At 43.9% G+C, this 25,462-nt stretch overlaps 2 protein-coding genes across 16 annotated transcripts in view; one reads left to right on the top strand and one right to left on the bottom strand.

The window, feature by feature from the left end:
- The window catches only part of CEP43 (centrosomal protein 43), a 39,202-nt gene extending 24,346 nt beyond the window's left edge, over window positions 1-14,856 (bottom strand). Inside the window, exons 1-6 of one of the 2 annotated variants that reach the window (XM_053296262.1) lie at window positions 14,670-14,856; window positions 5,465-5,518; window positions 4,434-4,488; window positions 2,760-2,848; window positions 1,958-2,095; window positions 1,665-1,745 (exon numbers count right to left, since the gene is read on the bottom strand). In XM_053296262.1, the coding sequence (XP_053152237.1) occupies window positions 1,665-1,745; window positions 1,958-2,095; window positions 2,760-2,848; window positions 4,434-4,488; window positions 5,465-5,518; window positions 14,670-14,756 (504 nt within the window). In that variant the 5' untranslated portion in view covers window positions 14,757-14,856. The remainder of the gene's footprint in view (window positions 1-1,664; window positions 1,746-1,957; window positions 2,096-2,759; window positions 2,849-4,433; window positions 4,489-5,464; window positions 5,519-14,669) is intronic. The other variant, XM_053296272.1, reaches the window with a different exon arrangement.
- The window catches only part of RNASET2 (ribonuclease T2), a 54,520-nt gene continuing 43,813 nt past the window's right edge, over window positions 14,756-25,462 (top strand). For 4 of the 14 annotated variants that reach the window (XM_053296350.1, XM_053296291.1, XM_053296370.1 and 1 more), the window contains exon 1: window positions 14,756-15,039. The gene's annotated coding sequence lies outside the window, so the exon portion shown is untranslated. Of the gene's footprint in view, window positions 15,161-22,635; window positions 22,797-25,462 lie in introns of those variants that run through there. The other 10 variants (XM_053296360.1, XM_053296297.1, XM_053296399.1 and 7 more) reach the window with 8 other exon arrangements.

Genomic DNA, 25,462 nt, shown 5'->3' with positions numbered 1-25,462 from the left:
CATTGTCGCCTCTTTTCCAAACCAATTAGCCCCAGATGCTGTAGCCTTGCCTCATAAGGAAGGTGCTCCAGGCCCCTGATCATCCTAGTTGTCCTCTTCTGCACCTTTTCCAGTTCTACAATATCCTTCTTACGATGGTTAAGGAGATTAACTGGCAAGACAAATAGGCAGCTGTCATTTTAAGGGCTCCAAGAATCTAACCAAGACTTTGGGCTGCACTACTCTGTGCAAACTATGTTGACAATGCATTTATGCCAGAGAGTCAGGACTGGACACAACTCCCTGAGTTGTGCATAGTGGAAAACATGATGGTTTCTGAGTAATGTGAAAGAGTCTTTATAGGAAGGCATGCATGTCCAACAGAGTGTGGCTAGATCTACCCTCACAAGGTTCAACTTCACTGGTGAGTCAAATAGTAGAAGCCTTCTGTGCAATGCTCTCTCTCACAAGCATTCTGACTAAAACAAAGCCACCATTTGCTCTCCTCCAGTAGAAACGTTAAGTACACCAAATAGCTTTTTTCTCTACTTCAGTCACAGCTGCAGCAAGTGCTTTGCTCACAACAGCCTCTCCCCCAACCCACCCCTGAAGGCTTCCTATTAATTCATGCAAGTTTCATATTCATATTCTCACCGATGAAACAGACAATTGTACACTTGACAGCCAATACACCATTTCCTCTTACAACCTCAATGCTTCCCAGAAAAGGTACAAAAACCCCACTACTCACACTTGGAAACAGAATTTTGGATTATATAAATTAAAGAACGATCTTCTTCGAGGATCTTATTTTCCCCTGCGTTTCACACAAGATGTTCCGAGATTAGCATAGAGACCATACCCTGGCCAACTGGAATTTAACCTTGTCAACCAGACCCTTGCTGAAATGTTTAGAATTTGCTGATGGAAATATTTTCTGAGTTAATTCATCTCAGTTCAGTATTCTTAATTTACATCTATAGCTCCGGGTGATGCTAAAATAAGAACCTTGTTAAGAAACCCCCATATTCTGGGATTGGGTAGAAAACAGAGAAACAAAGAGATTACAAAGAAATAAAATATCAGGACAAAGCTTTCCGCCAATGCTTACAATTTCTAAGTATCATATAAAAACTGTAACCTAGAGAAAGACATTTTCTTATATCTACACCTTCTGCAAAACATAAATTACTCAGAAACCAGTTTATTATTGGCAACTGTTCCTCTCAAAAACTTTCCACGATGTTCTTTTTCTGCTAAAACTGCTAGATTCATGCAGCTGAACCCTCCAACCATCTTTGCATGTATGTAATCAAATGTCCGCCTGCTGACAGGCATACATCTCTATGAAAGGTAAAGTTGTGCCGATGAGTCTGTTATCAAAATGTGGTATCCATAAATTCCTCAGAAACCAGTGTATTATTGGCAACTGTTCCTCTCAGGAACTTTCAATGATGTTCTTGTTCTGCTAAAACTGCTAACTCTAACCCTATTGCATTACTTTGTGACTGCTGCCAAGCAGTCCAAATATACCAAATATATATATTTCCCATGTTACAGAATTACTTTTTAAATTTTAGAATTAAAAGTGTGTAGTGGAAGGTTCTGAAAGTTTCACATATGACAGTTTCACATGTGTTTCTCACAATTACATTATGCTTAACTCTACTGGTGTTTTGACTTACCTTACTTGGCAGCGGATGCATGTTAGGTTTTCCTTCTGATGATTTTGGAGAATGCACAATGTCAGATAGAACTGGGACTGCCTAAATGAAAATTTCAGAAAGAACAATACATCTTATAAGGTTTCATTAGAGTACCACACAATTAAACATAGATATTTCCCATTCAAATGTAGTAATGTGAAGTTTTGTTTTTTTAAAAATAAAGAGCATTATTTACAAAATAGATTAATTCTGCAAAGTTTATTCTAAGTGGATAAGATAACTGAAATACTATGCATTTTAATAATCCTTACTTCTACACTGTTAGCAATGCCTTTCTTTTGCCGACATCTTCTGACCACTTCCAGAAGTAATGGCCCATCCATCGTTGCTTCAGCCTCTATAATTCCCAAATCTCGAGCTAAGTTCTCTCGAGCCTCAAGCCCATTTACCTATTAAAAATAAATTATAACCATACATAATTCCAAGTCACCAACACAATTCATACTATTCAGCCATTCACTCTCTCTTTTTAAAGATTTAGTAGCAAATTGGTAGAAAAATATTTTAATCAAGGAGTACACAGGCATGACGTCCAAGTTACAAGTCTCAGAGACTATTTAAAAAAAAAAACCCTTAGAATCCTTGCCACCCCTTATATTTTTCTCCATTCAAGTTTACATTATTATTTGAACCATTCAACTTTTATAATTGGATCCTTTTAGATTTCTACTCTCTCTTTTTTAATCATTACTATAGATGTTGCTGAATTTTGCAAATCCTGGACTACAACTTATGACCACCACCAGAAAAGCCCCAGTAGCACCAACTACTTGTCTTACAGAGCAACACCATGATACCATGGTGCTTTGGAATGGGCACTGACACAATACCATCATACCCCTCTTGCCATATAATCCGTTGCAGATGTGAAAACATTCCTTTCCAGGGATACCCTAAAGTTTGCTATGAGATTTTGAGTCCTTTTGGGAAAGCAACCATTTTCTTATTCCTTTTGCTACATAAACCATTTTTAGAAATTATTTGATCCCTTCAGATTCTAATAAACCAATATAAGATTCAATTATGTTTGAAATAAAAATGATATATGCTTACTGTGCTGGATTCAGGCTGAAAGACAGCCAAGGTAAAATCAAGATTGAAGAACTGAAGAAATTCAGCAACAAGACCAGCCACCAATCGGCCTAAAAAATAAAAAGAAATGTGCCATATGTAATCTCCCTGTATACTATATTGTATTCACAATTTGGAGGGCATAATATATCCAACTGAACATATCTAGGATTGAAACATCAGTTTACAGTACTAGGCTATACAAAACTAAATGTGACAACATGTGAAAAGGTGCTTTTAACATTCAGGTCACAAGAATGATTGTTTTCTTTCATATTAAAGAAGTGCATTTTAAGCATGGTTTTACATTCAAACAAATCTTAGAGCCGGATGTATCCCATACACGATTTTAGTAGCATATGACTGCAAGTTATTTACATGATATTATACACTTGTTTTTTTTATTATCCTGAGTTGGTGCAGGACTCAGAGAATGAGTTGCAAACAAAGAGATCCCTGAATTTCACAACTCCCCCAGTCCCCCTGTGCATGCACTATTGTGCACGAGCCCTTAAAGTTTTGATCATTACCCGTACTTTAGAAGCACTCTGCAAGATCAGAAACACATTATGAGGTGACATATTTCCAACCTTACAGACTGCTTCCACAGCACAGGAAGCACTCTGAATGTTAAGGTTTTTGTGCAACAACACACAAGCAGGGGGGCTGGGGGGTTGCAAGAGGGCTCCCAGTGTGTCCGCACACATTTCTTTAGTCAGGATGTCAGCCACTATGTCAAGTGCTACACAGATAATAATAATTTTTATAACTATGAAGGGATCTAGTTATAGATCCCCCTTACCTGCATTTTCTTTGCCTAGCCCTCCATTCCAGTGCCCCACTTTTCCATCTCTTTTCCTATACAGCTGTTTAGCCCATATTTGCCCTCCTCCCTGGTCTCATCTCCAGACACTTTCCCTGTTCCTCAAACACAGAACATTCCAACAGCTATTGCTCCACTTAAAACAATGGCAATTAATTCAATATATTAGAACTAATTAATATAATATTAAAGCCCTATTCATCCCCATCACAGCATCCCACCAGTGGCTGTTGCTGGTGTCTATCTTATGTTTCTTTTTGAAATATGTGAGCCCTTTGGGGGCAAGGAGCCATTTTATTTATTTATAAATATGTAAACTGTGTTGTGAACCTTTTTTGAAAAGCGGTATAAATATTCATCATATTTGTAAAATCTGAGATGTCCATTTTGTGTAGAGCATGGAGTGCTCACCACTTCTGTATTTTCCAAACCCTTCAGTTTCTCAGTAAGTTAAAAAAGTAGGGACTTTGAAGTATGAGCAATCAAGTCATGAACACACACACCTAACACTTTTCAAGAGTGTGTGCGTTTTTCATACAAAGTGGAAACACCAATTTTTGAAGCTTCTTTAATTTTCCGAGTACTCTACAATCTTTGTGACTTCTTACAGCAGTTACGTTACATACGTTACTCTTGCATATGAAATAGTAAGGGAGTGATTTGTCCAGGAATACAAGAAGAATCTTTGGCAGAAGACTTCTATTTTCCTGGTCCAAGTACTGCTCTTAATTAATTGGATTTCATGAGCTCTCAGTATCCCTTCTTTCATAATGTAGTCATCAGTTATTTAGAAAACATATCTTGTATCTTTAGCCAGCAGAGACAGAACTTACCATCTTTTGTATTTAAAAACTTTTTCAAACTTTCATTTATCAGAGGAGTTTTGTTCTGCCAAAAGATGAGAGTAAAAAAATTAAAGACTTTTCTGCACTGCAAATCAATATTTAGGGACAAGCAATAGACACTAAGTAATGATATTTTAAACATGTTTAACCTATACATCCTTATGCTGAAGCCATCCCTGTTATCACATGCTATACGGACCTGACCGTGATCAATAGGAAATACTCTTAATTTTTTTAGTTTTGAAGTACATTTCCACTGAAATGATAGTTCTGAAAGCATCTTCCTATGGAGGTAAAACCAGCAGTAGCATTATCAGTGGGATGATGTTGAACCATTTCCTACCAATGTTGAGTTAGTGCAAAATACTGTGAAGGAGATTGATGATGATGCGGTCATCAACACCACTTTTTTCTGGAGCATTTTCTATTCCCCTCAGGATCCTCAGTTATGGACTTCTAAGCATGCAGAAAGCACAGTGTGTCCACACACCCCTTTCAGTTTGTTGCCTTAACCTCAGAGTTGAGATGCGAGTGAGCTCCTCAGCCTAGGCAATCTACTCCGAGGAGACTTGAACAGTTGGTCAGACATATTATTGGAAGAATTTCTACCTTGTCCTTCCATTCAAGAGAGAGCTTGAGGTAGCTTATATAAAAACAAAAACAATCACAACATAATATAAGCATAAAATGTTTTAACGCGGCAACAACAACATTAAACAAATTAAACATAATAGTGAGTCAGCCAATAAACAGAAATTCAACAGTCATAAAAAGCCTTCTGAAACAGATTCAGAGACACTCAAACAAATCCATTCTGAAGAAAAGTTATTGAAAGCTTCTCAATAATCCATGCATTTTATTTGTTCCCAATAAATGTATTATTCCACTGTGGCTTTTGGATTCCCCCAACCCCAAACAAATAGGATTCAAGAACCCCTGCTGTAACAAACCAAGAGATGTGATACTGCTGAAACATGCGCTACAACTGAAGTGAAATTTTCACTATTTTGGCTCCTTACCTCTACTTTTTCTTGCTCTTCTAGTGCTAGAAATACAGCTGCTCGCAATTCTGCCTGTGTGTGTGAGAGAGAGTATATTTGCACAAGCTTATACCATTCTAATTCTATTACATACTAGCTGGGCCGGGCTAGTTCTCTAGTTCTCCCCCTGCCATGGCTGTTCCAACCCCACTGCCACCATTTTTTTTGTCCACCCGCCACCTCTGTCATCCCCTCCCCCCGTTTTCTCCCCACCTACCCACCCGCCAGCAACTGTCATTTTCTCCCCACCCGCCCGCAAGCCTGTCTGGCGCTGCTGCTTTCCTCTTCCCCTGCTGGCAGCTCACTCGTGAACTCTTGTGAGAGCTGCCACATATGGGATTAATGACGGGTACAATTTAGAGAGAGAGAGATGCTAAAATAACACTAGATACCATGGCAATGTGCACACAGAAGTTGTTCCAACTTATTGCTACAAGAGAAGCATTCATTGCCCTCCTCTTTGTCCAAAATGAACCTCTGTGATAGGTTGTTTGTTGTTGTTGTTGTTGTTGTTGTTATTATTATTATTATTTCGACTTCTATACCGCCCTTCCAAAAATGGCTCATTGAACTTCCAGGAGGGAAAAAAACTAATGTAGATAATGCTTGGGCGATGATCTGTAAACTCTAATAAAAGTCAAGGAGCACAGTGAAAAAATGGGACCACAACTAAATGTAAGGAAGACTAAATTGATGACAACAGGTATAGCAACAAGCCTCATAATTGATAATGAAGACACTGAAGAGGTGGATAGCTTCTGCCTTTTAGAATCAACCATCAACAGTAAATGATCCAGCAGTCAAGAAATATGCCACAGACTAGCACTTGGTAGGGTTGCAATGGATATTTAGATGCTGTGATATGTCTATACCTACAAAGATTAGAATCATTCGGACAATGGTTTTTCTCGTGACACTCTATGGATGCAAAAGCTGGACTTTGAAGAAGCAAGACAGAAAAAGCATTGACGCTTTTGAACTTTGGTGCTGGAGAAGACTTTTGAGGATACCATGGACAGCCAGGAAAACAAACAAATGGGTCATAAAACAAATCCATACAGAATTTTCAATCCAGTCACAAATGACGAGGATCAAAGTATCATACCTTGGGCACATTATGCAAAGACCCAGATCCCTTGAGAAGTCTATAATGCTGGGAAAAGTTGCAGAAAAGAGAAGAGGGCAACCAGCAGCAAGGTGGATTGACTCGATTACGACAGCAATGAATGCACCCCTGAGAGACCTTAAAGGCTAAGATGACTGATCATCCTAGAGAGACTCTATCAATGTGGTCTCTACCAGGCCTTCTACAACAACCTCCATGCCCAGATAGTATTACCCACGCCGGGCATGGGTCAAGAGAACAGGTGGTGGGCTGCATCGTTCTAAGCAGCTTGTCCACATCCTCACAAGTCACAAACTGAAACTGATCCAGCCTGACCACATAAGAGGAGTTGCTGGACACCTCCAATTCAGACACTGCAGTAATTGTGGGGTCTAAATCCAAGTTGGCCTGAACACAAGAAATTTGATCCACAAAGAAATAATTAAACACATCACAGCGGGTAATAGATGGTTCCAAATTCTGATTCAAGGGAGGGGCACTCACTAGCCCTCGCAGAACCCTAGACAACTCTGCCAGACATGAATTTACGGACGCAATACGGGTTGAAAAGAATTGCTTCTTGGCCGCTCATATTGCCAGAGCATAGATCTTCAAATGTGCTCTATGTTGTAATCTGTCAGATTTGAGCTGAGTCTTCCTCCACTTGCGCTCCAGTTGTCTACCTCGCCACTTCAGCTCCCGTAGTTCTTCCGTATACTAAGGGGGCAATTTTGAAGCGGGTCGGAGAGGATGCTTAGGTGTGGTCATGTCTACTGTCCCGGTGAACTTGCTGTTCCAGTTCTCCACCAGGGCATCAACAGGATCACTGGCAGAGCCAACACTAAATCCCTCCAAGGCTTCTTGGAACTCTATTAGATCCAATAACCTTCTTGGGCAGACCATTCTAATGGGCCCTTCACCCCTGCGAAGGTAGGGTGTAACTGTGAGTACAACCTTAACCTGATGGTAGTCCAACCATGACAATGGGGAAATGACAGGAGTCCCCACCCATGGAACACCACCCTGATCAGAGTGAAAGACCAGATCAAGCGTGTGACCTGCAATATGTGTCGGTTCCGAGACCTTTTGGGATAGGCCCATAGTTGTCATGGCCGCTATGAACTCCTGAGCCGCCCCAGACAAATCGGTCCAATAGTGGATATTAAAGTCCCCCAGCACTACAAGCCTGGGAGACTCCAATGCCAAACCTGAGACCAAGTCCGTCAGCTCAGTTAGGGACTGCTATTGCTATTACTCCTTTTTGTGGCAGTTATGCTTCAGAAAATACTCATGACACTAACATGAATCCCACTCTGACAACACTTTGAGGAACAATCCATATGAACAATCCTAAGTACAGTGGTCCCTTGACTTACAAACTACTCGACATAAGTATTTTTCGAGTTACAAACGGCAGTTTTAGATCCGGTTTTAGATGCGGTTTTTTCGACTTACAAATTTTTAGATGGGGTTTCCTCAACTTACAAATTTTTAGATGGGGTTTCCTCGACTTACAAATTTTACATGCGGTTTCCTTGACTTGCCTGCCTGTTTACTGCCTGTTTATTCTTGAAAAGAAATGTTCCTGTGCAGTTTGCAAGCCTTACTGCGGGTCTGGGTCTTTTTTCTAGGCTCCGGAACGCATTAATCCGTTCCCAATGCATTCCTATGGGAAACCGCTTTTCGACTTACGAATTTTTCGACTTACAAATGTGCATTCGGAACGGATTAATTTCGTAAGTAGAGGGACCACTGTAGTACTAAGTAGTACTGCACCAGTACTACTTTGGATTGTTCATATGACAATATGGTAGAGATAAAATACCCCTTATCATGAGTGTCAGAGCTGCCCCTGAGAAGACTCAAAGATACTAAAATGGCCATGTGGAGAACCATGCGGCCATGTGGAGAATTTTCTTTTGAGGTTCTGCTTCCTAAGTTACACTGGAACCCTCTTTGAATAGCTGCTATCACTTCCTTCACCTTATCCAAGCCAAGGCATAGCAAGGAATACCTGTGCTTCTCTGAATTGCTGCTTGAGGTTTATTGGCTGCCGTCAGCCACCTCTCTCTCTCTGCAAAGCAAGATGTTGTCAGATTGCCCCTTATGTTTGCTGTTCAGGTAGAATGACCAACTGACCAGCATGTGGGAGAAAGAAGATTACTCTCAGTGTTCAGAACACACACACCCTGTCCAATAAAAGTCCACATATAAGAAGATCTATATAATTAATTCTTGTAGAGGGACCAGGGGGATGCGTGGGGATGTGGCAAGCCACGCCCCCTCTGAAGCTGCAACCAATGGCGGGCCCAGAGGGGGAGACCGCCGGCCGGGAGGAGGAGGCGGCGAGAAAAAAATGGTGGCGGTGATGAGGTGGGCGGAAGTGGGAGGAGGAGGCAGGAGGCTGCGGCGGGGAGAAATAATGGCGGCGGGCTGCAGCCCCACAAGGGAGCCCGGTGGCGGCACACCCTGGCAGAGGAGGTGGATGGGCTAAAATGGCGGAGAGGGAGGGAGCCCGGCAGGGAGAGAAAGTGCTGCCAGGGGGTGGGGAGGGAAAGCTGCCAGTGGCGGGAGGAGGACGGGGACCTCCGGAACGACGGGGAACGGACTAGGGCAGAAGGAAGGGGGGGAGCGGTGGGGAACGGACTGGAGAAGGACGGGGAAGGGAGGGGTGGAAGCGGCGGAGAGAGAAAGTGGCACAGCCTGGCTGGACAGAGACAAACTAGCGGTGTAGATGCTATGCGCTGGGTTTGCTAGTATCCTTTTTAAGGTGCGCTGACCAGAACCTTATACAGTATTCCAAGTATAGTTGCAGCACCATAGATTTGTACAATGGCATTACTATATTGGCAACAGTTTTATCTTTAATCTCTTTCTTAATGATCTCTAGCATGGGATCATTGGCCTTCTTTATAGCTGCCATGCACTGGGTCGACATTTTCAGCTATCTATCCACCACAGCCACAGGATCCTTTTCTTGGTCGGTCACTGCCAGCTCAGACCCCATCAGTGTACATGTGAAGTTTGTATTTTTTGCCCAGTGAGCATCACATTACTTACTTAGAACGACATTTGACTTGGTAAAGATAGGTTTAATCCAGTCTTATGTCCTCACATGTAGGAATCCCACATCACACAACAAAGTTCTGTTTGTTCCTCCTCTATATACATATAGGCACCTTGCCAAGTTGTTGAAGATCCATTTAGGCTTGTGTGTGCCTCCCAGGGTCTGGAAGCCTCATTTCTTGATTGGGTGGAGGGCATGATGAGCATTTCAGAGGTGTGCATGGACTTCCTGTTCTTGTCATGGCCTGGCAAAGGTTCTAGTATGCCGAGTGCCTGTACACTGTAGAATGTGGGAACATTTCTCTATGTGTGGGCACTGCACCTGCTGTAGGACCAGAATGAGCCCAATATAATTGTGTTACAGGCATCTAAAGAAAATGGAGGTGGGGGAGACCAGATCGATCGGGACACTTTAGGAAGCATAAAGAGGAAGAATGGCATTCCATACGATATTTCTAATAGCACTGAAAGCAGAGAAAAGCTTGTGTGTTGAATTAGTTTTACTTGTCACCTTCCTGAATATTCTGCTTAGCTATTCAGTTTGTTGTACAATTTACCAGCAGTTATAAGGGAGCACCAGTACAACTTAAATGATTCTGCTCTTGCTTACTGCAAGGGAGAATTTTCCTTTCAAAGGTGTTGTGCCCAATTAATCTCAACATGCAGGTGTTTTGTAAAAGCTTAAGTTGGGCAAGCAAAATTTTAATTATATATTTGGATTAGCTGCCCACAGAGTTTGCCTTGCTTAAACCCATCGATTTCATCTGGTTTAAACTCATGGGACTCTGTGCTGGGTTGCACTCGTAATCACAAAGATTTCCAGTTTGAAAGGTTATAAAGGTATATAGCTTGACCAGATGTGACTTTCTCCATCATAGACTGAACTTTTAAGAACTAAAGCCAGACACACTACATGGCATTGCATATTTGAATTCAGTATACCTTCAGCTGAATATCATTTTGAACAATATTAGCACCCAGGGTTTTTCTTTAAGGAAGTCAAATGTTTGCCCCCAACAGATAGTGGAACAATTTGCTTAGCAAATGAGGGAATAAACTATGGCCCAATATACATTACCCAAGGTTATTAAAGGCTAATTGACTGTGTTTGACCTTTAAACTCTAATTTCATTTTGCCGTTTTCAGCTTTAAAAAAAACCAAAAAAACCTTCTCTCTTACAGTTTAAGAGGGGCTTGGATAACTTCATGGAGGAAAAGTCTATCAATGGCTACTAGTCGTAGGGCTACCTCCAGCCTCAAAGGCAGGATGCCTCTGAGTACCAGTTGCAGGGGAGTAATAGCAGAAGAGAGGGCATGCCCTCAACTCCTGCTGTAGGCTTCCAGTAGCATCTGGTGGGCCACTGTGTGAAACAGAATGCTGGACTAGATGGGCCTTGGGCCCGATCCAGCAGGGCTGTTCTTATGTTCTTAACAGTTGCTTGGTTATGGTCTTATTTTTTACAGAATGGCATTTCTAGGACCTGAAACAAGCAGTCTCAAGCTGTGTCAAAGCACAACCCCTGGAGCTTTTTCACACAGGTCTTTTAGTTCACATCTCCTCCAGAATGGAAGGTGTGCATTCACATATCAGCCAGATTTACCCCAATCCCAGCGAGCTATCAGGGAGCATTTCACACAACGATTCAGGTTTTTCATTGTGCATTTCAGTAAAAAATCTACTCTTTGTGTTGGGCTTTTGGGGCAACTTCGAACTCACAGTTAACTCATGGTAAAGTCTGCTGCTCCTGGGAATCCTACAGACATAGGTCTGCAGACCAGAGACCTTCAGTAACAAACAGTTGGGTGAGTCTAACGCTTTCCATTACTAGGACAGAATGTAAATTTGCAGTAAGTTCAATTTCCTTTCTTATCCAGTGTGGAAAGGTAGTCAGGAATGGGATTTGCAAATGTAGTGACTCTTTCCTGGTAGAGTCAGAATATCTGCTTTTGAATCAAGAGTTATTTGAAAAGAATGCAGAAAGTAGATTGCAGGTTACCAAAGCTATTGGTGCATGCAGGGGTGAACTGCATGTGCAGCTGGAAGTTTCTCTGAAGCTTCCACTGCAGCTGCTTATATGGTTGAAAAGACAAGCCTCACTTTATACAGTCACTAGCCATTCATCCACAGCTGCTTTTCAAGCTGTTTGTGCTTGGGGAAGACAGCTACCTAATGGGAAGCTGATGCTTCCTTATCTGCCAAAGCACCTAAGGTGTCTGCCATCCCTGGGGGCATCAAGGAACTAGAGGTATAAGGGCTAATAATTGTGGCAGGATATTGGAAAGCCAGGTTAACTCCCTGTGTGAGACAGTTTACTGAATAGAGGAGTTCTGGGTACTGACCAGACGGAGAAGTGGTGGATGTGATCTTCCTGTCTTGAGCAAATGGAGGTCCAAAGCAAAGGATGTATAATAGTCAAGTAGGGACTGGGGGTTTTCTATGGGAGCCCTTTCTCCACAGGCCAATTAAGTCTAATATATAAAGGAGAATAGACCAGTTCAGAAACAGGAATGAAGACTGAAAAGGAAGGGGCAGAAGGAAGACAATGTAAGCATCCTCTGAAACTCTAGGGATCTAGCCAACACTGTAAGTTATTTACAATGAGAAAAGCATGAAGTTAAGATTGCAGATCACACATTTATTCCATTTATCTAGATGGAGAGTCCAGATCTTTTAACGTGTGAGATTTCCTGGAGCCAATCAGAAGCAGTAACATCACGAGCGTCATTCTGAACAGTGAGCTGCTGGTCCAGGCTCTCCTCTAAGACACAGAAATACTGCACACCTAGAACCGTACAGTAAACTCCCTGTGCACAACTAGAAATGTGGCAGAAGGAAGGAGGAACAAACACTATAATAATCAGGGGCACTGAAATCTGAAGGACAGGTGGTGGGGAGAGCTAGTGCTGCTAGTAGGATCTGCAAGCCTCAGAACATATGTGAGCAAATGAGTTTAACCTCTGGTCTCCAGAATACAAAAAAGGACTGACATGACTAGATCCCAGGCATCCTGAAACATCAGAAGATTACGGGAACCTAAAGAATAGCAATCTCGATTCTCCAATTTTCCAAATGACAAACAGGATGGCTTATTGCAAGTTTGTACTAAAACTAGACAAGTTATGCTTGGACATTGTTCAGGGAACAGTTTCCATTCAACCACCTCCTGCACTATGTGTAAAGTGACCTTTAAGCAAAAAAGAAATGCACACTCACCCAAAACATTTTAAAACAAAAAATATATGGAAGGGGTTATCTGCATTCTCTCTCCCTTTTCCAAATAAAGTTTTCTAACCCCTGCTAACTGAGCAAAGAGGCATCTTTTTAAACTGGTGATTCTCTTTATTTAGCAGGGGGAGAGCAACGCGTCCTATCCAACCCCAGCACAGCATCCCTCCAGTGGCTGTTGCTGGTGTCAACCTTATGTTTCTTTTTAGATTGTGAGCCCTTTGGGGACAGGGGACCATCTTATTTATGTATTATCTATCTTTCTATATAAACCACTTTGAGAACTTTGGTTGAAGAGAGGTATATAAATAGTAGTAGTAGTAAAGTTGTCCAGTTGAGTTGGTGTCAACTCCTGGCGACCACAGAGCCATGTGGTTGTCTTTGGTAGAATACAGGAGGGGTCTACCACTGCCATCTCCCACGCAGTATGAGATGATGCCTTTCAGCATCTTCCTATATCGCTGCTGCCTGATACAGATGTTTCCAAATCTGGGAAACATACCAGTGGGGATTCGAACCAGCACCCTCCCTAGGCAAGTTACTTCCCCACTGCGCCATTAGGTGGCTCCCTTTTCTAGTCTCTCTGTAGGACCAGCTCTGTATGGAGCCGCTCTGGGAACAGCATCTAGATTCCAAATTCCTTCCCTGGCATCTCCAAGACAGGGCTCAGTGAGATTCCCGCCTGCAACCTTGGAAAAGGTTGTGTAGACAATCCTGAGCAAGATGGACCTATGGTCTGACTCCTATGTTCCTTCCTATGTACTCCATGTATATATCCTTTCTTCATCACTGTCCACTCCATAGAGTTAAGTCCAAGATTATTTGAGAATCCCTACTACATATCACCTTCTAAATTAATGTGCATTAATTTTCTATTCAACCAACCCATCACAACTGCTCAGGAATGAAATTGTTCAAACTGAACCGAAACATCACCAGCAGAACTCGTCTTGTGGTAGCAAGCATGAATTGTCCCCTTTGCTAAGCAGGGTCTGTCCCGATTGTATATGAATGGGAGACTACATGTGAGTACTGTAAGATATCCCTCTTAGGGGATGGAGCCGAAGAGCGTCTGAGGTTCCAGGTTCCCTCCCTGGCATCTCCAAGAGAGGGCTGAGGGAGATTCCTACCTGCAACCCCGAAGAAGCAGCTGCCAGTCTGTACAGACAATACTGAACTAGATGGACCAAGGGTATGACTCGACATAAAGCAGCTTCCTGTGTTCCTATGAGTTAAGACCCAAACTCCTGTGCTGGCCGGCCAGTGTGGAGCAAAGATCATAAGCTCTTTCTAGCACTGAAGGCAGCTCCGCATCATATGCCAGGCTGTGCACGGTGGCGGCGGCTGTGACTGAGCGGTGGTGGTGAACAAATGGTAACTAACAGGAGAAAGATTCCCGGTCCCTGAAGAGGAATGCCATGTACCTTCTGATAAGAAGGCGCAGTGACGAGGGCCAGCACACAAATTCACTTCCCACACATCACGTGTTTGCAAAGTACCGGTAAGCCATCCCAAAGAGGGAGACCAAGCGTCCCAACCTGCCACCCCGAGGCACTTTACGCATGCGCCCTGAAGCAAAAGCAGCGCGTGGCATTAAGTTTAGACAACATTGCCCTGAGGGCGGGAATGACAGTTGGGGACGGTTAGTGCTGTAGCGCTCTCCGGCGAGGGCCGCGCGACCAGCACCCTGACACCAAATGCCATTCCCGGCGCCTTGTGTATATCGTGCGAGGATCTCTGCACCCCCCGTTTTGTAAGATCGGAGCCCCAGCTGGCGCATTCCTCACCTTGATTTTATTTAGCACCCCACTAGTTTCCAGCGTCTGTACCAGGAGATCCCGCAGTTCTGTATCTTCCTCCGTCGCTGCCGCCATTTTGTTTCTCCCTGACAACCGCCTAAACTGAGCTAGCGACGGATCAAGAGCGGCAGATTCGTTACTCCAGGAGGGGGCGGGACCTTTACCCGGGAGCGGGGCACTGCGTGACGCAACTTCACTGCCCAACCTGGAAGGTGGAGGCGGAATGAAGGCGCCCGCTCAAACTGCCTAATGACCCGGGCTTCGAAACGCGTCGCGTGGAATCTGCAGATGGGAACTGGCTGCTTGGTAGAAGACTTCGCAGGTGGCCGAAGAGTGCGAGTGACGGGACGCTTAGAAGGTTGTGATTTATGGGGCTTGTCGTATTTTGTTTTGAAACACACACACACTCAGCCGTGTATTTCAGCTCTTTGAAACGAAGTAAGGTATATACATGGCATGGGCTGATATTAAAAGTTCAGGTACAACAAATAAGTAAACGCCCCCCAAATATAGTCTGAGGTTTTGTTTTATTAGAAAATGATTGGAAATATCTTTCTGTTGCTTCTGTCAGCCTGAACACAGGGCGAAGCTTTTCTATTTTTAATTCTTCTATCCTTAAAAGGCGTGGAATGGTATTATATCGTTTTCGGAAGGGATTAAAGAACGAGTTCACACATTACAGAAGTAGGAAAAGCACTTGCTCCGGTAATATGTGAAGCGAGAGAGAGCCTCACGGAGTTCACTCTTGAGTCAAATCCGTGAGTTTCCACTTCACCTTTAATAAAATGTTTAAACGTGCTCTAAATTGGCATTGCTTTCCGAAGTAGATCCATTTCTACTGGAGTTATCCAAGGATAAAGCTACAGAACTACTGGCAAAGGAAGGTAAAACCAGCCTCGCTTGAAGCAGCAGTTTCCCCCTTAAGTAAAGTATGCCGTCAAGTGGATTTGGACTCCTGGCACCCACAGAGCCCTGTGGTTTTCCTTTGGTAGAATACAGGAGGGGTTTACCATTGCCTCCTCCCTCGCAGTGTGAGATGATGCCTTTCAGCATCTTCCTATATCACTGCTGCCCGATATAGTACCAGCAGGGATTTTAACCAGCAACGTTATGCTTGTTAGTCAAGCATATCCCCGCTGTGCCACTTAAGGTGACTATTTTCTCCCTTACTTGGAAGTAAATACTGCAGTACTCAATTGAATGTACTTCCATGTAAGAAACTTAGGACATCAGCCTTAAATATTCATTTTAAACACCAGACAGAAGTTTAATTTGAAATTAAATAGTATGTTTAAAATTGCTTCATAAAACATGTATTTCAGTCATAAAGCTATTTACTCAGGTTTGTTGTGGTCCAAGCCTGATTTATATACTAAATATGCTCATTAGCTAGCATACAAAATTAGGCCTGTCTCAGTGTCACCAAGTGACCAAGTTCTTTTATATAGTGACCATGTAGGATCTGGGCTCAAGGAAGAAAGGCGATCAAACCAATCCTAAATGATTCGATGGGCTTTTATTGAGTATAAAAGAATATCAACATCAATCTAGCTGAACAGAAAGCAGAACATTCTATCAGTATTACTAACAATATTTCAACCCTAGCCAGCACCAATATTCACCCAGTGTTCCTAACTAACGTGTGTGTGTGTGTTAAATCTTCCTAAAGCCTAATATAATTCAGATATAGACGGGAAAAGGGGGGGTAAGGAAGGTTGAGGACTGGCATGGGTTGGGGATATCAGAAACTAGTAGAGGGGGTTGGGGGAGGAGAAGGAAGGGAAAGGATGGAGGGATCCAAGGCTTGTGGAAGCAGCATATTACCCAGATCAGAGGCTTGAGAATGGTGGAGCTTTCAGCTGAAGGAGAGAAGCTTTTGGCTGGAGACAGGAGCTTTTAGATCAAGCATGCAGTTTGCTCAGAGCACAGCTGAGAGTCAGAGCACCATGGCTGGGGAAGTCTTGACTTCTCACTGCGCAGTGGAAGTCACAGACAGTTCCTATCCATGGACAGAGTTCCTGCCTCTAGCCCCGCGGCTTGGGCAGCAAACCCTTGGATTGCTCATGAGCAGATCTTGCTTGTAGGCACAAGATTGCGTGTAGGCACAAGACTGCTAGTTCTCTGTCCAGTAAGCTTCATTCTTTATAGTTGTATTTTCCTTTGATCTCTCATAGAGTCTATTCAAATCTCCTCATCTTTTCCTGGGTCCCCAAAAGGGTGACAATGCTGTTACCTTCTGGATAATGTCTTTTAATTATTCAGCCAGTCCAGAGAGATCTCAATCTCATCTTCTGTTAGCTGCTATCTTGAGGAGGGGACCTTGCCCAAAGCAAATCTGCATCTCTGAGTTGCAAATGGGCCCCTTCTCTTGTCCCAGATTTGCTAGCCTGGTCCCAAGAGGTGTTAAAAGTCAGGAGTTAGTGAGAGAATTAGTTCTATTTATGTGAGACAGCAATTACATTATTTCTTGTGTACCTCTATCTAGTGTGTAATTATAACAAGAGAATATTTAAAGTAACATAAAAAGGGGAACATGTGTGAGGCAAGTTAATCAGCACATTTGACTAAGGCAGAAGCATCCTGTCAGTGAGGTAAGGGGATTACTGGACAGCGGGTTAATTTCAGCAGTGTGAGACTGGTAATTAAGCCTGACCCATTGTGTCTCTTGTGAGTTCCACAAACACTGATAAACAATGCTAGATTACCCCTGCCTTTACAAATCATTTACCAAGCATTACCCAGGCAGATCTGGGTGTCAATTCACCCTGAGTCCAGGCATTAATTCCTGTCTTAATAAAATGGAACCAGACACAGGCCTTAATTCCACATACTTCTGGGCTGGTACCTCTGAGTCTAATATGTTGGGGGGGCGTCCCCAACAGGTTAAGTTCCATAAGTTCTAAATAGGTGTGTTTAGGCTGTGACATTAAATGTGCAAAATATGCATATGGTGAATTTAAAAGAATCAAACAGTTAAAAAGTCTTCAGACATGATTTAGGGTGCAACCCTGAGCACAATTAATAAAGAGTAAACTCCACTAAAGACAGTAGGATTTAGTTTCTACACTGATTATGCTGGAAGTTATTTAAAGCGGCTGGAGGTCCAAGTAAAGATATTATCTTAAAACAGACAGCAACAAACCCCCAAAGGGCCATATACATGTTTGTTTTAAAAAGTCAGTTGATCTTAAAGTTTCAATTAGTTGCAATTTTTCAAGCAGGCAAAATGACCAGTATACTGTAACTGCTTTGAAAACTTTTCCATTGAAAAGTGGTATATAAATACTACTAATAGTAATAACAACAGGAAAATTCAGAGCACCTGTGCTGCTGCCCATCTTGAAAGACCTTGGGGTTAAATGTACTTGTTTCCTAACCCTTAGTGATAATTTTGGATTTTGTTTTTGCAAAAAGCAGTAAGAACAGTACACAATCATTCTGGGGATTTTTACCAGTGAAGACGTGTTCTAAGAAGGAGGAAGCACTTCCAGAAGGGCCACTTGTGGCACTGTAAACCAAAAATCTGTTGTTAACAAAGGCATGTTTTATTGTGTGTTAGTCTCTTTGTGATGGCCCTGTCACAGAGTGATAAAACAAGTCCAAAAACATTTTGATCCTATTCAGAGTTAGGTGTCCTTAAACTCATTGATGGGGCAGCCCTTCCTTGAGGTGAGGCAGTCACCTCAGGTGGCAGATTATTGGGGCACAACAGGGCAGCAAATTGCACACTCTTGCGAACATATATAGCAGGGATGTGCCCGAATGTTCTTCTTCAGTGCTGGCGGTGGTAGTTCTTTAAGAGCAGGGGAGGGTGCACTCACCCCTCCCGCCACATTTCCCCTGCCGGCGCTCCGTTATTTTTAAGCCCCTCGGGGAAGCAGTGTTCCTCCCTGCTGCCCCGTTCCCCCCATTGGTCAGAAGTAGCGAGCACGTGTGTGCCTGGCGTGCATGCGCCCGCAGCAGGCGCACGCGTGCTCACTACTTCTGGCCGATGGGGGGAACACTGCCGCCCTGAGGGGCTTAAAAATAACAGAGCGCCAGCAGGGGAAATGTGGCGGGAGGGGTGAGTACACCCTCCCCCGCCCTTAAAGTACTACCCCTGCCGGTGCCGAAGATCTTCGTGCATATCCCTACTAATTAAACCCATTCCACTCCCACACCCGTTTTCAAAGCTTGCAGGGGTCAGTTTTGAAGGGGGACTGGTCTTCCACCAGGGGCATTGGGCAAGTTAGCATTGGGCACCTTGCCTCAGGTGATATCTTGGGACATCCCTGCTCACTGACATCTGTATAAATTAGACTGTGCAAAGTTGTTCTGATTCTCAATTTCAAATGAAGATAATATGACTAATTTAGTGTGCTGTTTCTAGAATCATGCTGCAGATGGCACTAAGCATCTATAACCTGAAGTACATTAAAAACTACCATCTTCAAACTAGTTGTTAAAAATCATGCAGGGGAAACAAAAGCTGCGCCTGCTGAGATTCTCTCTTCTGTGCATCTCTTAAAGGTGCAGGAGACCTATCCTCTTCCATATGACAACCCTACCTTAAACAGCCAGTAGTAGAAAGTGGTACGATTTTGAGAGGAGACCAGTTTCTCTGAAAAAAGTTCAAGAATCATGACCCCTATGTATTGCTGCACTTTAATAGAGGTTTTTGGTTTGTTTTTTTAATTGCTGCACTCTCTCCACATCCCTGGGTGGTGAGATGTTCCAGGGGCAGCCCTACTGTTTTAGATTTTGGTTTCCTATGGGGGGAAAAGAACACAAGATGTCTTTTAAAACGTCTTTGTAGTATTTGCTTTATTTACAAAATATGCAGGCAGAACATAAGTGGAAACAAACAGCATGTGCTCTACCAGAAAGATGTGCTACCTCACATCTGATTTCCAGAGAGGTACCCTGAACCCCATGAAGTAACCTTAGCTCTCTCCTGTCTCTGTTCAAAAGCTACTCCCCGCCCCCCCCCGCCCCGCCTACTAGTACACCTTCCCTAAGCTCTATGACTTTTTCATCCAAACACACTAAAGAGATCTTGGATCATCTCCCAACCATTAGTTCTCATGGAAGGGAACATCACCCAATCCTTCTGGCCTACCAAGTGGCAGTCTCTCTAAACATAGGACAAACTGGCTAGTCTAACATCTTTTAGATACTGGTAACATCTTTTACATTATTGGTGAAGGTATTTGTAGTTGACAAACAGGAGTGGTTGACCTTGCCCTTTATTTGTTATCCATCCAACAAGAAGCCATACACCAATCTTTTATCTCCGCCCACCCAACCAGCAACAGCGGACTTGAAAGACCACCCACTCCTCACAAGGGAAGGGGTGAAGCAGAAGACAAGGCTGCAATTCTATATTTGCTTACTTGAGAATAAACTCCATTGAACTCAGTGAAACTTGCTTCTGAGAAAGCATGCTACATGCATTTTTAGCCCATAGATCTGTTGTGCAAATTTGGGTTTTCCCCATTTCTCTCATGACATTTAGGAATACCATTTGAAGCATAAAATCACTCCTCAGCACTCCTTTGTTCCCCTTTTCCACTTGCTGTTAAACACAACATGATTTCATGTTTGACATTGCATGTATTTATAGATAATTATAGCACACTAATAGTACTTCCTCAATACAGCATTTTACAAATTAAAGCTAGATGAAACTATTCACAGATTATAAGGTTGTGATCCAGTCCCGTGCATACTTGTAGACCTACCCAGTGCAGACTTAGGCTCACCAAAACCCATGGATTCAATAGCTTTAGGACCAGGGGCGTAGCTATGGGAGAGAGGCCCCGTGTTTGCCCCTCTCCTTGCCCTGCAGCTCGAGATGATGAAGAGAATAGGGAGTGGTGGAGCTGGGGGTCCTCAGAAGCTGGGGGGCCCAGGTTCTTTGAATCCATCTGCTCAGTTATAGCTACACCCCTGTTTAGGATTCAACTGCATATGATCAGGCTGGTTCTTCCCCTCTCAGGCACTGTATTTTTTACTGTATTTTTGAAGTTATGATGTATCTTAATTATGTTTTATATTGGTTTTATTGTAACCCGCTCTGAGACCTTTGGGTATAGGGAGGGTTAGAAATGTAAATAATAAATTAATAAATAATAAAGCAAACCTAACCATATTTATTTAAAAGTAGGCTCCATTGATTTCATTGGGTCATTTCCTTGTAAGTGTACGTAAATTGCAACCTGTGCAGCTGTAGCCTCTTTGCCCTCTCCTCTAGTACAAGGGTTCCCAACCTTTTTAAACAACTGTACCACTTCTGCCACAAACCTTCAGCTCAAATAACCCATTGAGATTTTTATGTATGCACAGCATACACACACATATTTAAATGTTACAGTTATGAAACAGGCTACTCCAGTCATTGGCTTACACCCAGACTAAGTAACTCTTGAGTACTCCCACTGAAGTTATTGGGACAGATTTACTTGTCATTAGTTTTTTGGGGGGGAGAGGTAACCGCAAGTCCCTAAGAGTGCACAGATGCTCTGTGCAGGGTCGGCTAGTAATAATAATAAATAACTAGCAGACCCGGCGCAGAACGTCTGCGCCCTCTTCCCCCAGGCATCTCTGACGCCCGCCTGGCCTGCTCTCGCCACCTGGTTTCTGGCCGGCTTTCAAGCTGGCCCGTCCCCTCCCCTTCTGCTGCTGCCTCCTCACCCTAGTGGCCGGGCCCGCTGCTGCCTCCTTGCTGCTGCCTCCTCACTGCAGCCGGGCCCGCCGCCACCTCCCCGCCACTGCTGGGCCCGCCGCCATCTCTCCACTGCCGGGCTCGCCGCCGCCATCTCCCCACCGCCACCTCCCCAACTTGGCTGGGCCTGTCGCCACCTCCCCTGCTTCTCCTCGCTGCCATGAGTCCTGCGAACAGCAGCCAACTGGCGCCCAGCCAATCAGGTGCCTCCCTCACACCACATCCCTATGCATGGCTGGTGGCTGGCTAAGAGAATTAAGTATAAAGAAGATAATGTAGCCAGCCAGTCAGGAACAGAGGAGGAGAGTGCAGTGCACCAAGCTGGTGATTCTCAGCTGAGGAACATATCGCACAAATGTAGCGAGGGGAGGCAAAAGGGCTCTGCCTCTGAGTATCCCCTGGACCCTCCGAGTATCCCTGGTGCAGTGCTTATTAATGTGGAGTCTGCCAGATGTTGACGAACTACAATTCCCATCATCCCCAACTTGTGGCTGGGGATGTAGGATGTATGGAAGTTTATTTATTTATTATTATTATTATTATTATTATTATACAACTTGTGGCTGGGGATGTATGGGAGTTTATTTATTATTATTATTATACATTTATATCCTGCTCTTCCTCCAAAGAGCCCAGAGTGGTGTACTACATACTTGAGTTCCTCCTCACAACAACCCTGTGAAGTTGGTTGGGCTGAGAGAGAAGTGACTGGCCCAGAGTCACCCAGCTAGTCTCATGGCTGAATGGGGATTTGAACTCAGGTCTCCCTGGTCCTAGTCCAGCACTCTAACCATTACACCACGCTGGCTCTCTGTAGTTCGTCAACATCTGGCAGACCACGTTAAGAAGCACTGCCCTAGAGGTATGAGTAACCCCTCTATTGGGATTGGGAACCTCTGTTCTAGTGTAATAAGATCACGTTTAACCTCCTAAAGCGATCTTACGCTGCAGTAACAATTCGTAAAAATGATGTCCCACATTTTATGGCCTTTTCTTTTAAAGTCTTACATTAGCCTGTCTATATTCCCCCTATCCCACCCCCCGAAAAAAACTTGCGGACGCGCATTAACAACGTTTTTATACAAAAGGGACGGATTGGGTCGTGTAATTAGAGATTTGGCAGAGGTTTGTTATGTCCAGGCATACAGGTTGATCTTACAACGTTCTCTTTCATCCCGTGCAAGAGGAAAGAGGGGGCAAGTCCGGCAATCGCGCGAACAACTAATTCATTAAAGACCGTTTTTGGTTTCTGTCGAGCTGGTTGGCGGCGGCACAGCAGCAGCAAAGTCCAAAGTCAGCGAGAGACCGTGTGGGCGGGATTTAATGCCATAGCGGAAGTGTTGGTTCCCGCTGGCAAGGGAAGGCTGACATTTGTCGCAAATATTCCGATCCTGCTGTGTCACACAATCCAGGTAAAAACAACAACAAAAGAGCGTATGGCGGCAAAACTTTTAAGCTATGTTTTTGAAGCCTAATTTCTTGAGCTTTGTATACTCGGCAGAATATCTGCCTGCTTCGAATTATAGCTGCCAAGTTGTACGGCTAAGTCTCTTGGGGTTTCAATGGGGGTTGTTATCCAGGAAGTGTGCCTTCGGAAAGTAGGAGGGCGTGTGCGTCCGAGTGCCTGAAGCCCCTAACCCTAGGGATGTTTCACTGGGGGCTGAATGCAGCGGGGTGGCTTACTGGGCAAAGAGGCACCTTTCTCTTTATTTAGCAGGGGGAGAGTAACTGGCCCTATCCACCCCCAGCACTGTACTTCTAGTGATTGTTGTTGGTGTCTGTCTTATGTTTCATTTTAGACTGTGAGCCCTTTGGGGACAGGGAACAATCTTATTTATTATTTCCTCTGTGTAAACTGCTTTAGAAACTGTTGTTGAAAGGCGGTATATACATATTTGATGATGTTGTTACTTCCTTGGAGCCGTGAATAAGATCGCACTGTGGGTGACGTTGCTGTGGATGGTGGCCAGTGTCTTGGGCTTGGTTTTGCCCCCTGGAAATCATTTTGCTCCCAAGAAGTTTGAAGTGGCAAAACTGGGGCCACAGCAGTGCTGCAGATCCCTGGATCAGTGGCTACTGAGGTGGAGCAAGGGTTCAGACTGAGAGAGTTGAGGGAAAGCTTGAGGAGCAGCAGGGGTGTAGCTATAATTGAGCGGATGGGTTCAAAGAATCCAGCCCTCCCCCCAAGCTCCTGAGGGTCCCCAGCTCCAGCCCTCCCTATCTTCTTCATTATCTCTCTCATCCCAAGGGGCTGCTGGAGAGAGGGGTGAACAGGGCCCCCTTCTCCCTTAGCTATGCTCCTGATGAGCAGCTTCTCGCTTGAAATGTTTTTGGAGAGAAGAGACACTTTTAGGGGGAGATACAGCCTGTTTTGATGAGGGGAGGACAGTAAAATGAGGGGGGACTCAACTGCTTGTGGGATCTGCACCCCACTGTTGGCAGGAGGGTTTGGGTGGGGGAGTCTGAACAGTGGACACTCTTCTCATGGGTCCATCCTCTTCTTGTTGGAAGCAGCACCTCCTCTTCCCCATCACCTTATAACAACAGCCCTGCTGGATCAGGCCCAAGGCCTTTCTAGTCTAGCATCCTGTTTCACACAGCGGCCCACCACATGCCCCTGGGAAGCCCACAGGCAAGAGCTGAGGCATGCCTTGAGGGAGGCATTGCCTTCTCTCCTGCTGTTACTCCCCTGCAACTGATATTGAGAGGCATCGTGACTCACGAGTGAGCCAGCGTGGTGTAGTGGGTAGAGTGCTGGACTAGGACCGGGGAGACCCGAATTCAAATCCCCATTCAGCCATGAAACTAGCTGGGTGACTCTGGGTCAGTCACTTCTCTCTCAGCCTAACCTACTTTGCATGGTTGTTGTGAAAGAGAAACTCAAGTATGTAGTACACCGCTCTGGGCTCCTTGGAGGAAGAGTGGGATGTAAATGTAAAAATAATAATAAAATAGTAATAATAGAGCTGGAGGTGGCCTATAGCCCTCAGACTAGTTGTCATTGATAGACCTCCTGTCAAAGGTGGCTCAGGCTAGAGTTGCCATGCCCCCCGAAATTTGGGGTTTCACCAGGATTTTAAGCATCTCACCCAGATTGCTTAGCCCACCCAGATTTGCCCAAATTTCAGCTTTCATAAAATAAATAAATAAATAAATAAATAAATAAATAAAGCCAAGCTTTATCCCTTGTAGAAGTGGAGTTGTGGTGCAAAATGTGTAGTCACTATTCTTCTCAAAAATTATTTTCAAGCCAATTTACATAATATGCAAATTAGGCACCCGGGTTTAGAAAGCCAGAATATGGCAACCCTACTCAGGCCTCTCTGGCTCATTTGCTCAAAGCGGGCAAGACGGCCCAGCACTGTCACTCAGAGTGAGAGAGCTGATAGGCGAGTGAAGGTGGCTCACAGGCGAGTAGTCAAGGAGACATGACGGGGTCTGCTAGGAGCCTCTGTTAACTCACGAGAGCTCTCCCTAACCAACACACAGCTGGTTGTTCTTTGTTACAGCCACTGCTTGCCTTCCCTTGAATGGTTGGGATTGGGCCCAGTCCCATCTGCTGCACTGTCCAAAGAGTGCAGGCAGCACCGGTCACCACCAACCTTTAATCGCTAAGAGAGAGGGTAGGTGACTAACTGAAGGGAAGCAATTGGACCCACAGTGTATGCCAAAGAGCCAGAGTGTGCACAGGCAAGTTAATTGTGGAGAGAAGCTCCTTTCTTATAGCTTAATGTTCACAAAACATAGCATTTGTGGAAGGGATCGTTGGCCCACATTATTAGTGGTGTTATTAATAAGCTGTCCTGGGCAGTAGTGTACTAGAGGGGTGGGGTATAAATATTTTAAATAATAAAATAATTGATGGTAGGCACTCTTGGAATGCGAGTACACTACTGTCTTTACCTTAATCCAATACTAGGTTTTTTCCTCAAGTTGTTTGATGTTGGAAATCGGGGATCTTCTTAAATTCAGAGTCATCTTCTTTTCAGTGAAATAAAGTATAAGTTATATTTAATCTCTATTTTTTTTAAAGGGGTCATCTTGGATTCAGAGTTGTATTCTATTTGGGTAAATATGA

The sequence above is a fragment of the Hemicordylus capensis genome, chromosome 1 (assembly GCF_027244095.1).
Source record: "Hemicordylus capensis ecotype Gifberg chromosome 1, rHemCap1.1.pri, whole genome shotgun sequence".
Taxonomy (NCBI): Eukaryota; Metazoa; Chordata; class Lepidosauria; order Squamata; family Cordylidae; genus Hemicordylus; species Hemicordylus capensis.
This window is presented reverse-complemented; position numbering and strand designations above follow the sequence as displayed.